Source organism: Callorhinus ursinus, unplaced genomic scaffold, assembly GCF_003265705.2.
Source record: "Callorhinus ursinus isolate GAN/ISIS: 27379988/994484 unplaced genomic scaffold, GSC_fseal_2.0 scaffold8, whole genome shotgun sequence".
Taxonomy (NCBI): domain Eukaryota; kingdom Metazoa; phylum Chordata; class Mammalia; order Carnivora; family Otariidae; genus Callorhinus; species Callorhinus ursinus.
The window spans coordinates 24,581,071-24,597,377 of NW_027397070.1; the positions used below are offsets into that span (position 1 = coordinate 24,581,071).

General features: G+C 38.5%; 1 protein-coding gene and 1 pseudogene across 1 annotated transcript; both read right to left on the bottom strand.

Moving 5' to 3' along the window:
* Positions 1–488: 488 nt before the first annotated feature.
* Positions 489–1,279, bottom strand: LOC112822786 (phosphatidylinositol N-acetylglucosaminyltransferase subunit Y-like). The gene has a single exon (XM_025870518.2). It carries the CDS (start codon positions 1,150–1,152, stop codon positions 817–819), a length of 336 nt encoding a protein of 111 aa, XP_025726303.2. The 5' UTR covers positions 1,153–1,279; the 3' UTR covers positions 489–816.
* Positions 1,249–1,605, bottom strand: LOC112822785 (protein preY, mitochondrial-like; annotated as a pseudogene).
* Between the last annotated feature and the right edge of the window lie 14,702 nt (positions 1,606–16,307).

A 16,307-nucleotide genomic window follows, 5' to 3' on the forward strand; every position in this document is an offset into this window, starting at 1 on the left:
ACAACTTCCGATTTCCCTCCGCCCCCATTGCCTGGAAACTACCATTCTATCTTCTGATTCTATAAGTTTGAATATTTTGAAAACGTCATATAAGTGTGTGTACTTGCAGTCTTTTGTGACTGAATTGATTTCACTCAGCATAATGTTTTCTAGGTCCATTCATGTTGTTGTAAATGATAATATTTCATTTTTTAAGGCTGAACAATGTTTCATTATATATTTTACACTTTTTTAGTTTTTTAGAGACCTTCCTGACATTTTCCACAGAGGCTCCACCATTTTACATTCCCATCAACGGTGTATAAGGGTTTCAATTTCACCACAACCTTCCAACACTTGTTCCCTTTGGGGTTGTTTTTTTGGGTTTTTTGTTTGTTTGTTTTTTTGATGGAAAAGTGTCATCTTGTTTTATTACTAATGTAAGCATTTGATGACAAACGAAGATAATTTTACAAACTCAGCATGTTTGCAAGTACATGAAGTTTCCCTTTTATTATAGTTTTATAGCACACTAGCTCAAATACGTTTCTCTACAACTACTCCAACATAACAACTCCTTTGGAATGAATTATTTTAGTCATCCTTAACATGTAACTCTGCCAAATACTTTAAAATAAACATATAAAAATTTTAATTACTAATTTTTAGATGAATAGGGTAAGAAAGTCATCAGGTGATGGTTGGGACTGTTACTATCCAACAAGAAACTGCTTAAGTGTTTCTTCTGATACAGGAGTTATTAATCGGAATTTTCAAAAAACAAGGGCAGAACAAAAAATACCAAAGAAACTTCTGCAGCTTAGGCCTCCCATAGTCCTAAACCTCTGAGAGAAGCAAGGCAAAGCACCTTTCCTGCAATTTAAGTGGGTTTCCAGTATTTCCATGTAGTTGAGCTTTCAGAGATAGACATGACATATATGTCCTCTTGGCTCTGGTTGTATTATGCCTGAAGAGTTTAATACCCATCCAAGTCCAAAGGTGGAAGAACACATAAACTGGTATGGTAATGGGCAGGAGCAGACCATAAAAGCACAGGCTGGCTGTGTTAGTGCAGCCCTGTGGGACGTTTTCTTCCACGGAGGCTGAGTAGGACAGTCCTGCTAAAGAGACCAACGGAATAAGGACAGTCAACGTTGGAAGAGACAGAAACATTCTTCTCCCCCACTTAGTACCTGCCACTCTGACTTTTAAAAAGGTAAGTGGTATTAAGAAAGTTTAGTTGTGTGTGTTGCTGTTTTTAATTATGACCTAGTGCCGCTCCATTTCTTCTTGCTTCTTATTTTGATGTGTCATCCTAGCTGCCTGTGGTATCATATTAGGGATCCCATCCGTCATTGGATAGGCTATTCCCAACTCTTCATTAATCAATTCATTTGTCGATGCTTCATATCTGAGCGGCTTCTTGGAGAGGGGGCACACCAGGAACTCGAGCAGCGCTGGGTCGAAGGCACGGGGCGGGTTCTCCGGGCCTCTCGCTCTTGTCCGCGGACCGCTGTGACCCCGACGCGTGAAGGCACCTCCGGGCCACCGCGAACGGCGGCACGCGTGGACCCCGCAGCGCTGAGGCGAGCCAGCCGCACGCTCCGCTCGGCATGGTCCAGCAGGCCGCAAGCGGGCCGCTTCAGCCGAGCCCCGCGCAGTCAGCCCCACAGCCTACCAGACCCAGCCCCCGGTGCTGTTTTTTTGTTTTTTCATAATAGCCATCCTAACATGTGCGAGGTGGTATCTCATAGTTCTGATTTCCATTTCCTTGATGATTAGTAATGTTGAGCGCCTTTTCATATACCTGTTGACCATCTGTATATCTTTGGAGAAGTGTCTATTCAAGTCCTTTGCCTTTGAGCTTATTTGTGGTTTTTTGTTTTTGTTTTTGTTTTTGTTTTGCTACTGACTTGTAGGAGTTTCTTATATATTTTGGAAATTAACTCCTCATGAGATACATGGTTTGCAAATATTTTCCTCATTTCACAGGTCGCCCCTTCACTCTATTGTTTCCTTTGATTCATTTTCATACATTAAACAACTTTGCAATCCTGGGGTAAGTCCCAGTTGGTCATGGTACAGTATTCTTTTTATATGTTATTGAATTCGGTTTGCTGGTATTTTGTTGATTTTTACATTTTATTCATAAGGAATATTGATCTGTTTTCTTTTTTTTATGTCTTTGATTTTGGTAACAAGGTAACACTGGCTTTATAGCATGAGTTGGGAAGTGATCCTCTTCTATTTATTTTTTTGGAAGAGAGTGTGAAGAATTTGTATTAATTCTTCTTTAACATTCATAGACTTCACCAGTGAAAACTTCTAGGTCTTATTAAGACATATTTTATGGCCTAACATATGGTCGATCTGGAAATGTTCCCGTGCACTTGAAAAGAATTTGTATTCTGCTATTTTGGGGTGGAGTGTTGTGTAGATGTCTATTTTAGGTCTAGCTGGTTTATAAATAGTGTTGTTGAAGTCTTCCTCAGAAACAGTTTCCAATGGCTCCTTTTTTCCTGTGAATAGGCCATAGTATCTGTCTCTTGTGTGTCTCATAATTTTTTGTTGAGAATTGGACATTTTAAATAATATAATGTGGCAACTCTGACAATAAGATCCTCCGCCCCACAACACACACACACACACATACACACAGGGAGTTTTGTGTTTGCTGCTTGTTATTGTTATTGCTGATATCTGTTCAGTGATTTCCCTGGACTATAAATCCTGTAAAGCCTATATTCTTTGTCACGTGCAGCTACTGAAGTCTCTGCTCAGTGAGCTTAGTGGTCAGCTAAGGACTGAACAGAAATTTCACTGAATGCTTTGAACCAATAAGTCTCCCAGCCTTTGCAGAGGGGCCTGAGTGTGTGTGTTGGGGCATGACTTCAACATTCTGGCAGTCTGAAATCTACCTCAGCCTTTACTTCCTGCTTGTGCAGAGGGTCAAGGTCAGCCAGGGGTGAGAAATTAGGACGTTCCCACATCTTTCCTGGGCACCGCACAGCCCTGCACATATGCATAGCCTTCTATAACCCCAGGAATATGTCAGAGCTTTCCCAAACCCCCCTATACATCTCACTCCCCATATTTTACTATTAAGTTTTTATCCAGCCTCTTGTTTGCCCCAAATGGCATTATTATCTCATGCAGCTGAACATTAAACAATTGCTGCTGATTATTTTGTTTTTGACAAACATCCTAGAGAAAGGATTTTTTTCCACTAAATGAGCTCAAAGTTAAATCAAAGAGAGACAACTTCTGTGAAGGGGTCTTTTACAAGGAGCTGCCAGACAAGTCAAATACTGACAATTCTCTGGAGATGGGCTTTTATTCTTCCTCTTCAGTGCACTAGGCTGCATTTCCCTAACTACCATGCTTGTGAGGCTGCTGGTTTTCAAGGCTACTGCAGAGCTTGGAAAAGGGATGGGAATAGAACAAGTCAAAATACCTCAGAGCTTGCTGTTCTTAACAGAGATCTAGCCATTTTTCTTAAATAAATGGCCCTCATATTGTTGCAAGCCTTTGGTTCATTTTCAGAGTTCTAAAAATGTTGATTTTCACAATTGCTGCCAGTGTTCTTGCTGCTTCTATGGAAGAGATTTTTGTAGGTCTTACTACACCACTCCCAAAGTGCTTCTCTTTAACAGCCTTTTCAAAGAGTGGTGTTTGAAATGATATAGCTCAAATAACTCTCAAAACTAAATAATAAAAAAAAAATCTCATTTTTAAAAATGGGAAAAATTTGAACAGTCCATCAGAAAAGATATCTGGAGGGCAAAAAGTGCATAAAAAGATGCTCAACATCTCTAGTCATTAGGGAAATACAAATTTAAGCCACGATGAAATACAACTACACGCCTACTACAATATCTAAAATTTTAAAAGAAAGGAAGAAAAAGACTGACAATGCTAAGCGCTGGTGAGGATGCAGAGCACCTGGAACACTCATACACTGCTGGTGGTTGTGCAAAATGGTACAGTCACTGTGGAAAAGTTTGGCAGTGTCTTATAAAGTTAAAAATACCGTTAGCGTGCAATCCAGCAATCCTACTCCTAAGTTTTTACCCAAAGAAAATAAAAATATATGTCCACATGAAAACTTATATGTCAATGTTTTTAACAGCTTTATTCATGATCACCAAAAAAAACTGGAAACAACCCAACATCTATCAACTGGTGAGTAAAGTAAAAAAGAACAAGCTACTGAAACATACCATGATGTGGATGAATCTCCAATGCACTGAACTATGAAAAGAAGCCAGACTAAGAAAGTTACATGCTGGATGATCCCCTTTACATGACATTTCAGAAAAAAACAAAACCGTATTATAAGAAAATTAGTTAGTGGTTGCCAGCTGGGGTTGCAAGAGAGGCGTGGTTACAAAGACACATGAGGGAACATTTTGGGGTGAGGGAAAGGTTCAATAAGGAAGTTACCTATGTGCACTTACTGATATTCATAGAACCATACACCTGAAGGAGGTAAATATTTCTGTACTTGATCTGTACTTAATCTGCACTTGACCTAAAAGACAAAAAGAATCCTCCCTGCTCTAAACATCATTTTTCTTGGTTAAATTAGCTTTATTTTAGACTACTCTCTACCAGTAGCCAATTTCTAGAAATTAGTTGCTTAACAGACTGTCTAGAGTTACACTTTATCCTTCATGAAGCATCTAACAATGTCATTACGTCTTGAGTTGTTTGTTCACACAAAATGTGTAAGAGAATTTGGTAGGAGAGAAGAAAGAAATTAATTTGACAACATAGCTAGCTAAAGGTATAACAGCATTTTTATAATAACAAAAAGATAAAAATAACAATGTTGATCAATAGCTGATAGGCTAAGTGGTAGTATAAAACTATATAATAGAATATTACATAGCAATTTCAATAATTATGTAATTATAGCTCAATATTTATTAACATGAAAAGGTATCTCTAGTATTTTGCTAGGGTAAAAACAAATTACTAACCAGTATCCTTGTATGATTTTGTTTGGGAAATGCTTGGAAAATACCCCCCAAAATGTAAATGCTGGGCATCTCTTAGTGAAGTGACTATAGGTAGTTTGAATTCTCCTCTTGGTTCATGATGGACATGTGCATGATAACCCTACTACTTGTCTCAAGAGCTGTTAGCCTGAGTCTGGAATGTCTGGGTAACTGACCCCAAGCTTGGTTTGCAGCTCTCAGTTCAGGAAAACCAGAAGTTCAGGCTGTGAGGGCCTAGGGAGCTCAAGGATAATAAATGAGCATTGTGTTCAAGCCTAAGTGTGCTTTACTGAACCACACATAGGAGACCTTCTGTATTTATATTTTTTTCCTTCTGTATATTTTTTAACATGAGTGCAGGTAAGATTCACTTGGCTCAGTTGAGTGATCCCAGTTCATAACCCAAGTACTCAGCAGAATTGCTCCAACCTCGGGTATAAAAGTCTGGGCATGGAAGGAAGAACTGAGCTTCCAGAAGTTTTCATGTAACCAACAGCCACTTGAACTTCTCATCCACAATAGTGTGCCTGCTGGGGAGGTCCTTTTTAGGTGACCTGAATAATGTTGCTATGGCCTCTTTCTAGAACTTCTAGATAAATAAACCTTGTTGGATGTATCCAAATGTGATCTGTGTCTGGTCAATCTGAACCTACTATATTTATTATTATTATTATATAATGTAATATATTATTATATATTATTAACCCATTTATTAATTCAGTTAGTTTCCATTTGTAAAAAAAAAAAAAAAGAAGAAGAAAAGGAAACCTATTTAGTGAATCCATAACATCATTCAAAACAAATAAAATGAAAAAGACAACCTGCTGGTTATAAGTCAGAAAGTCCTCATGAAATTAAAATTGACACTTCTCTTTGAACGATGGATTCTGTGCCTCAAGCTTATTACCTGTCTAGTATAATTCATTGTGTTTTTCTACTATAGAATTGATTAAGTTATACAAAATTTGCTTAACAAAGAAACTTCCACTGTATAAAACAATCTCTGGAGAAAATGTTTTTTATAATAATATCCTTTCTAAGACATCCTAAAAGATAAGTATAATCTAGGGCGCCTGGGTGGCTTAGTTGGTTAAGCAACTGCCTTCGGCTCAGGTCATGATCCTGGAGTCCCGGGATCGAGTCCCGCATCGGGCTCCCTGCTCAGTGGGGAGTCTGCTTCTCCCTCTGACCCTCTTCCCTCTCATGCTCTCTAACTCTCATTCTTTCTCTCTCAAATAAATAAATAAAATCTTTAAAAACAAACAAACAAACAAACCAAAAAAAAAAAAGATAAGTATAATCTAAAAAGCAGATGTGGAAGACCGGTTGTAAAATAAACAACCAGAAACTATTGAAAGGACTACAATAAATCAGCTGGGAAAAGGCAGGAATCTGAGTTAGAGAAACTACTTACATCCACACCCAGAGCCATCATGGTAGGATGGAAGTTATCTTCCTTTTTAGTGTCTGCTTACACAGTCTTGGGAGGAAAACACACAAACATCCACATAAAAACACATGCACTAAAACAAACACACAAAACCAAATTACAGATGCCTATCCAATTACATTTCCTAGTGGAACTGAAGAGTAATCAACTCTAATCAAATAATTAAGAACATAGGATGTAAAACATGCCAAATTTGTCTTGATCTCAGATCTAGCACCTTTTAAAGTGCAGACACGATTACTGCCTCATTTACATATTGTGAGTCATATTCCAACTGAACACAAGCCTGGAAAACTGGTAACCACTACACTGAAGTTTAAGTGCATGCCGTGTTTAAAGAGGCAACACAGGGAGACCATCGTTCCACATAACCTAGTACTTGAGAAGTCTTGTCTCAGACAATCAACAGAATAACCTGGAGCTTTTATTTGCCTAGCATTCATTATACCAAACACTATTAGCCATCATGCATCCCAGATTTCAAGACATGTCTGGTTTTCCATGTTCCATGATTACATGCCTTGTCATGCTTTTTAGACTGAAAAATGTAGTCTTCCTAATGATAGCATTAAAGAGAGGGGCTATTGGGAAGACCAGAACAGTACAAGCTGGGAGAGAAGTAAAATGGAAGTGATCCAGTGCCTAGAAGCTCAAAGGAGCAAAATCAAGTTAGCTTCATTGTAGTCAAGGCTTCAGAATATACGTGGAACTTTCTCTAGCAGAACTGAAAGTTGTAGATTTAAGTATCTTAACAACTTTAGATAGACGTTAGAAGATTGAAAAGCATGCTTGTAGTATTCATGCCACAGAAATCATCAAGAGCAGCAATGTCCAAACTTTGATCACGTATCCATCCCCTTGGGAAAAAATTTTGAGTACTCACTTCCAATATGTGTATATTTATTTATAAATATATACATGTACTACCGTCCTTTGATACTATTAATTGGCATAATGTGTACTTTGGATGAGATTGATCATTAACAATGTCTGTTTTTTAAACTCTTCTTGATCGTTTCAAACTATGATTGTTTCTTGATATGACTGATAAAGAGTTAAAATCAAGACTAGGAGCATCAACTGCAGTTTCTTGGTAGTTCCCTGGTATCACTAGTTTATCTCCAATCCAAAATTCTTTGCTTAGAATCTTTTTAAGCCACTTGCTCACTTTGTGAGAGTTCTTATTTGCATCTAATTAATCCATTTAATCCATAGATCCACTTAACCATGGGCATCTGAACTACAAAATACCACAACATGCTAGAGAGAGCACGAGAGTGAGGGCACTGAACCGTGGAACCCCAACGCCACCCATCTCATCCACTTGTGACATATGACAGGATATATATAAACTAAGGAAAGGAGCCAGTGCCAGTCTGCTTATTAAATATTAGTAAAGCTTAATTTCTTTCTCACATATGTAATACATAATAAATGTGAATGGAAGTTCTAGTATTTTCTACATGAATCCTAACAGATTATCTCGTTTAACTCTCCCTCTCCCACAATGTACACCAGAGTAACTCTCAACAGAAGACTCAAAATAACCAATATACTAATAATCAGTATTAATTGATTAATATTGAGTTCCAGGTAAGAGAACCTATATAAGTATTATAAGGAAAGGGCAGGTCACTAGGTTACCTCAGACTAAAAAACAAGACAAAAACACTCAAGTACTGAAGAACCAGCCTCTATATGAGGTCAGTCCAATGGTATTTAATCTTTACACTTTCCAGAACCATTCTATAGGAAACATAGTAATGGCCCTCCATGGTGTTATCCTCAGTTACATCTCAATATTTCTTATTTACCTTCATTACTTTCTATTCTCCCCATTGGTACCATCTTTTTCTTAAACAATGAATATTTTAAAAAATCCATTTCTCAACGAACAGAATCCCAACTTAGTACACTTTGGGACACTCTCCAAGATCACTCTAATAGACTGTCCATAGAACTCCCCATCAACCTACCCACAAAGTCCTTGATCATCTGCTCTCATACAATGACACTGTCCAAAGTGGTCACCTATTACCATCTAATTTAGGTCCATCACAGTCCTCTGAATTTTCCCATTTCCCTCAATCCTCCATCTGTCATACTCTTCAGTCTACAAGACATCTCAGACAGGCTATTTTATTGCTTAAACAAATTCAAAAAGATGCAGAAAGCCACTCAGGCTTACTTTTACATCCCTTTCCAGTGCTCTAAGAGCATCACCGCATGCCACTGGCCTCAGAAAGGATAATTCATCCCACATCACTGTCTGCACACATCATGTAGTTAAGAATGCTGCCAGCATGTTGCTAACTTTGAAACACCTGAATCTGCAGTGCAACCAGTGTATTTGGGGTTTTTTCCAGCCTTATCCAGGTATTATGGACAAATAAAAATTGTATATGTTTGAGATGTACAATGGGATAATTTATGTATATATTATGAAATCATTACCACAATCAAGTTGATGAACACTTCCATCACCTCATGTAATTACCTTTTTTTCTATGTGGTAAGAACACTTAAGATCTATTCTGTTAGTAGATTTCAAGTATAGAATACAATATTGTTGACTATAGTTACCATGCTGTACATTAGATCACCGAATTTATTTATCTCATAACTGTAAATTTGTAGCATTTGACCAACCCCTAAACTCCAACTCCTGGCAACCGCCATTCTACTCTCCACTTCAGTGAGCTCAGCATTTTCAGATTCTGCATATAAGTGAGAGCATATATCAAGTATTTGTCTTGCTGTGTTTGGCTTTTTTCACTTAGCATAATGTCCTCTGACTTCATCCATCTTGTCACAAATGACCAGCTTTCCTTCTATTTTTAATAACTGAATAATAGTCCACTGTGTATATATATATAAAGAAATTGTGGTAGAGACGCCTCATTGGCTCAGTTGATTAAGTCTCTGCCATCAGCTCAGGTCATGATCTTAGGGTCCTGGGATCGAGCCCTGCTTTGGGCTCTGCGCTCAGCGGGGAGTCTGCTTCCCCATCTCCCTCTGCCCCTCCCCCTGCTTGTGCTCTCTCTCTCTCTCTCTTTCTCTCTCTCTCTCTCATATAAATAACTAAAATCTTTTTAAAAAATTTCTTTATTCACTCATCTATCATTGGACATTTAGGTTGTTTTCATATCCTAGGTTTATGAATAACGCTGCAATGAACCTGAGAGTACAGGTCTCTCTTCGAAATATTGATTTCATTTCCTTTGATATATACCCAGAGTGGGATTGCTAGATCATATGGTTGTGGCATTTTTAACTCTCTGGCAAAACTCTATATTGTTTTCCATAATGGCTGCATCAATTTACATGTTTGTATGTGCTATGAAACTGCCTCAATTTTTAATTGTCTCCCTCAGTCCCTCAGCACAGAAAACTCTTATTTTCCACAAAGAGAACCAAGACCTCAGGGAGAATCCAGTCACAACATACTGAGTCTCACTGAGGCATTGTCATTAACAAGTAGTTGTTTTTCCCATTGCCTGTTTAATGGAAATAAAATCTTCTAGAGGAATCCCCTGATTGATAAGTGGTTCACTACTGTTTAAGGAAAGCCCAGGACATAGTGATAAGGGGCCTGAAGCAAGAAGGAGATGGAGAGGCGGACAGCCCAGGACATAGCACTGGAGCACAAAGAAAGGATCTGAACAACACAGAAGAAACTGTATTTTTAAATCTATGGTTCAGAATTATCACCTCCTCTTTATGAAGAGGAGCTAGAAATTTGTTTCAAAAACACTACCTAACCTTATACTGTGTCACATATAAATGTCTATGGTAGACTGTTTATAGATCACATTAATTCAGTCAATCTCGACAAATGTTTTATTATCAGACTTAAAGAACCCTTCCAGATAGGATGATCCACAGAGTTACATAGTGGATGAGCCTGTGCCCTATTATATTTCAAGGCTGGGCAAACCCGGTCAGGGAGAAGCCTTAATGAGCATGATCTTAGACAGGCTAAATTTCATCTAAGGGTGCTACCACTTACACTTAGAAAATAACTTTCAGCAAATAAACTGTAGGTGTAAATGGAAAACCAGTACAGAAGTATTTAACACTGAGAAAAGTCTTTTGACATTGGTTTCAATGTATTGGTGACATACGACAGAGTTATGTATATAATTCATGTTCTGGTAAAAAAAAAAGTTCATGAAAAATGTATCTTTAAATAGCAACTGTCCTCCACCCTCAGGAAGGGGCAGGAAGAAATTTTCTTCAGATGTTATAAATTATATATTGCTCATCTTGATCTCAAACAGATCGTGTTTGCTTCAGTTGAAATAAAGACATCTTTTTAAATTTAGAATCAGAGGCATTTACTTTCAGAAGAAATAAAATCAAGAAACAAACCAGACATTAACTCTCTACTAGCTACTGCAGGTCATCATTCATCTCACCTGGGACACCCTGTCAGGACAGTGGGACCCATCTTACCTGTTAGCCCACCAAGATGGTCAGTCCAGGGCTTTGGGAACCAGAAGCACAACCTCTTCTGGGACTCTCTTCCTCTCAAAGACTTTACTTGGGTATCCTTCTCCACCAGCTACCCTCATCTATAGCAATGCTAGAGCATTCTTCACCCTACTGCACCAGCTGCAACCGAAAGCTTCAGGAAATAAAAACCCTCATTTTAAAAGAAAAGATGGAATCTGTATGATTTAATGACTTAGTGATTTAATGGCTTAATGACTTAATGTTTAAATTTAATTTAATGTCTAAGGCCAGTCATAAAATTAAGACTTTATAGAAAAGAGATTTTCAGTCTACACTAGTTGGATCTGTATACTAAACACTACCAAAACATACACAAGAGAATATTTGTTATAATGGGTTATGTTAGAGTGAGACACATGAGTACCTATAACTGGAAATTATTCCCAAGGACATCTAAATTAGCAAGTCTTTTATACTGACTTATAAGCAGTTTGAAAGGCATGTTGTCAAATCCCTACTGTCTTCTGGAAAATAGCCTTCAAGACTGTGTATGATTCAGAGGTCTCTTGGTTACAAAAGAAAAAAAAAAATCAAGCCATGTTAAGTAGGCCAGCTCACGAAATCCAAAGAGATCATCTGACCAAACAGTGGGATCTGCAGGGCTGTAGCCAACCAGATCAACTTGGCCATAACCTGGAATAAATTCCCTCTCTCTCTCTCTTTCTCTCATCTTCTGAAGCTGGCTAGGTAAATATATAGGAAAAATCTCTGCAACTAGAAATTCTTGATACATTCTCTATTAAATAATACTCAGAGAATACATTCAGATAGATAAAATCTCTCCTCATTCACTTGTTAAATATACCTATATTGATTTTCTATGCCTTCACTTTTAATTATTCATTATATACACCTCCATATATTTTTTTAAGAAATTCTCCATCACTAATGATATCTAGATGGTAATACATTCCCCCCAAACTCACTTAATACCACATAGATCTTTGAAGAAGAAATACACTACACTTCAAAGCTTTAAAATATATGTGTGTGTGCGCACGCATGTATATGACTTGGAACATAGTGTCTTTGAGGTATTTGAGAAATTCATAACAAGACAAAAACTTTTACTTTTATTAAAAAAATTCTTTTCTCATTCTTATTTCCTCAAGAGTTGGGTGCTATTTACCTACTGACACCTCAACCCACAAAAAAGTCACTATAGGATTCCTTCTCTAGCTGGGCATGTGGAACAGGATGGCCCAGTGAATCCTGTACAGGTGCTGCTAAGCCCTAAATACCCATGTGTCATTTATTTTCTTGACATCCCGGGAACAAGTGGGATGTGTTGCATGGGGCTTGCAAGAGCCCTCTTTGGTTGGAGTTTCACACTGTGACAACCCAGATGGGCCCGTGAGTCTGGGACATAACAAGAAAAGCCAATAAGCTGAAGCTCTGCTCAGAGGACACGGACAATAAGACTCCTTGGGGAGACAGCCCCCCCAGCCAAAACAAAACCCACAAAGTTAAAAAAAAAAAAAAAACTCAAATATTTCTCTTAGACATATGACACAGAGACCCAGGGGACCTGTACAGGAGGCTCTTCTACGTCATTTGGAGTTCAGAAGCCACACTAATCATAGTCCACTCTGATGGCCTCAGGCTGACAACAGTCATGGAAAGGAGACAGCTTCATTATGCCCTGGATGGTGATCTCATGAAGATTGAAAAAACCAGGCAATTAGGAGGGAGTAAGGATGACTTTTTCTGAACGTGGTCAGAGTTAAAACGCAAACATTAACAGTGAACCTAATCGGAAATTCCTGGACACGAACATAAAGCCAGGTGAAACGTAAATAATTATAGGAGGGTTTCCTTCTCTCATGTAATGTCTCCCACCCCAGGCAGAGCCAGTGCAGGACTGCACGTGATGTCCAAGACTGAGAGGCTAATGAGTCCAAGTATAAATTCCTTGAAGACAGAAGCCAAAGAATTTCTTTCTGATTTTGTAAATGGTATAAAGCATCTATAGTGTGGTGGCTAATTAAATGTGTCAGCTCGGCTGGGCTAAGGGACGCCCAGATAGCTGGTGAAACATTATTTCTGGGTGTATCCGTGAGGGTGTTTCTGGAAGAGATTAACATTTGAATAGGTAAAGATCACCCTCATGGAAGTGGGTGGGCATCATCCAATCTGTTGAGGGCCTAAATAGAACAAAATAGAAGAGGAAGGGCAAATTTGCTCTCTTCGCTTGAGATGGAACATCCATGGTTCTCAGGTCTTCAGATTCAGAATAGGACTTACACCATCGGCTCCCTTGGTTCTGAGGCCTCTGGACTCAGACCGAATTATAACACCAGTTTTCCCCAGCTTGCAAACAGAAGGTTCTCAGCCTCCAGAATCACGTGAGCCAATTCTTATAATAAATGTCCTCGTATATATCTATATATCTACATATATTGGTTCTGTTTCTCCGGAGAACCCCGGCTAATATATATAATGTTCAAATATATTAAATGACACCGAGCTAATAACTGAAAAACTGCTTTTTCCCTGCAATGTTCAAATTAAGTCAATTCACTGGACTGCTTCATTATGAAAAAAAAAATGGCAAATAATCAGAATAGATTACTAGCATAAATGCAGCAAAGGCAAAAACAATATGATGGGTTTAATAGATTTAAAAGCATCCTGACAAAGATTTTTTTTCACATTTTTAAAGTGAAAATGAAAGAGATATTTCTAAATAACTCCTTTTAAAATCTAAGCAACAGGGAGGAAGAGGAGGAGGGAGAGCGATCATTATCAGATGACAAAACCATTCCTACATGGCTAAGTCAAACTCAGAGGAAGACATGTTTTCAAGGACAAACACCACTCTTTTTTCTCACTCACATACCAATTACGTAGTTTTTAGACTTGTAAGTAGAGAGATCCCTTGACAAGTGGGCACCATCACTGCACCAAGGGCAAATTTTCCCCACGGTCACTGTTAAGGGGACTGCCAATTACAGATCTTTCTCAGGCACCCTTGTGACCACAAAGAAATTAGCAACTGAGTAGGGAGGTGCAAGACAGGGAGATTGATGACCCCACAAGCCTAGTAGCCAAGCACACTGGAAAGGCAAAGAATGAGGCTGCAGTATGGAAATGCAAAAAGTTTTAAAATGGAGGCTTTTAACATTTTAATATAAAGGAGTTTAAAAGCTTTGATGTTCAATTTCAGTTCAAAGTTATACTCTATAACAGCACTGTCTGACAGAAAGAGAATGCAAGCCACACATGTAATTTAAATTTTCTAGAAGCCACATTTTAAGAGGCAAAAAGAAACAGATTAAATTAATTTTAATATTACATCTAATTTAACCCAATATGCCCAACATATTATCATTTAAATACGCAGCAAATAGAAAAAATACTGGTGAGGTATTTTACATTGTTTTCATTAGAAGTCTTTGAAATCCAGTTTGTATTTTACATTTACAGTACATCTCAATTTGGGCTAGTCACATGTCAAGGGCTCAATAGCCACATATGGCTGGTGGCTACTATGTTAGACATTATAGCTCTATGTTCACCCATTCATTCAACTAATATATAATGAGTGCCTACTCTTTTCCAAACACTGTGCAAGGCATTAGGGATACAGCAGTGAAAAGAAATAATACATCTCTGCTCTAATAGACCTCAGAGTTTGTCATCTTGGCAGGAACATAGATATTAAGCAAATAATTATCCAAATGTTTATAAAGTGTGATAAAGGAAATATATAAAGTACTGCAAGAGTATATAATCGTGTGGGCCTAACAGTGAGGAAGGAGCAATAGAAGGAATATTCAGGAAGAAAGGGACATCTAATCTGAGATTGGAAGGCTGAATAAAAGTTGATCAAGCTTGGGGGCTAGAAGAAGGGAAAGATGGGGAGAAGAGTGGTCCAGGAACACTTGAGAACCTCAGGGGGACAAAAAATAAAATAAAAGAAAGTCCACAAGCTGAGAGCATAATGCATAAGGGAGAGAATAGAAAAAATGAGATCAAAGAGGTAAACAGAAATCAAGCCCAATCAAGAATATGAGCTTTTATAATTAACAGCAAATGGCAGCTTGGAGATGATGGTAGAGAGAGGTGTGATATGATCAGATTGCATGTTTAGAAGATAAATCTGGCTGTCAAAAGGACGACGTATTTGAGGTTATATAGAGTGAATGTTTGGAGACCATGTAGGAGGCTTCAGCAGCAGCCCAGGAGAAAAATGGTGCTGGTTCAAAATCAGGATGGTGGAAAGAGATGTAAGAAATATCTGGGATTTAGATACAGTGGGATCTGATATCAATGACTCAGTTGGATGTGAGTAATGAGGGAGAGGAATGCCAACTAGGTTTCTGATATGAGCAACCAGGTAAATGGTAAAGCCATTTGATAAGCTGGAGATATCATGAAAGAGCAAGTTTGGGGTACAAGAACATGAGTTCTATTTTGAACATGTTCATTTTGCGGTGCCTACAGTATATCCAAGAAGGACTATCATTTAGACAGAAACATGGACCTGGACTTGAAGAGAGGTGGCAGCCCAAAGTCTAACTTTAAGTTTCAGTGGCAGAAAAATCTAAAGCCACAGGAACAGATAAAATCACCCAGTGCCCAAATGTCAAGTGGAAAAAACAGATGGCTGAGTCTTGAGAGTCTTTCTCATGTAAAAATTAAGTAGCGAAAAAAGACCCCAAGATGGCTGATAAGTGGCCAGGGAAGTTAGGGACAAAAATACCCAAGAATGACAGGACAGGGAAGCCAAGAAGAGTGTTTTCTAGGAAGAAGGAGTGAATGGTAAATATGTGAAAAGCTCTTAAAAAGTCCAGGGAGACGTAAGAATTGTCCATTGGACTTTTCACAAGACGACCTTGTAAGAACAGTTTAAATGGAGTGGTGGGGGCAACTGGATCTGGAAGTGGAAACAGTACATATGAATACCTCTGACAATCTGGGTATAACAGGAAGGTGAGAGACAGGCTGTAACATCACCTCTGTCCTCCATTCTCTGTTAGCCTGCTTCTGTCAATGTCTGACCCACCATAGAATCAGCTCTGACATACGCATACTTAGAGCTACACATGTAGCTACAGCCAAGCAAACATAATACCCACAGTGGGGAAGGAGACTAAATATTAAATGATAAATGGCTGCTTATCATCAAAAGATGCTTCCTCTTGAGGAACTCCCAAGTGAAAAACAATTGGCACTGTGGTCAAAAGATTTTCCTAAAACATCCTTCTGCTGCTAAGGAACTTCCAGTCTACACAACTCCACCCAGGTGAGTCTACTCCTGGCCTGTGGTGATATCCATTACTCCCTGTTTTCCTACCTTCAGAACCACGGGAGAGAAAAATGTCCATGGGCAGCCCACAGGAGGCACAGAGAAAGAGAGA

Excerpts from the sequence above, each read along its gene's own strand:
- LOC112822786 (XM_025870518.2), bottom strand. The coding sequence starts at position 1,152 with ATGTTTCTGTCTCTTCCAACGTTGACTGTCCTTATTCCGTTGGTCTCT.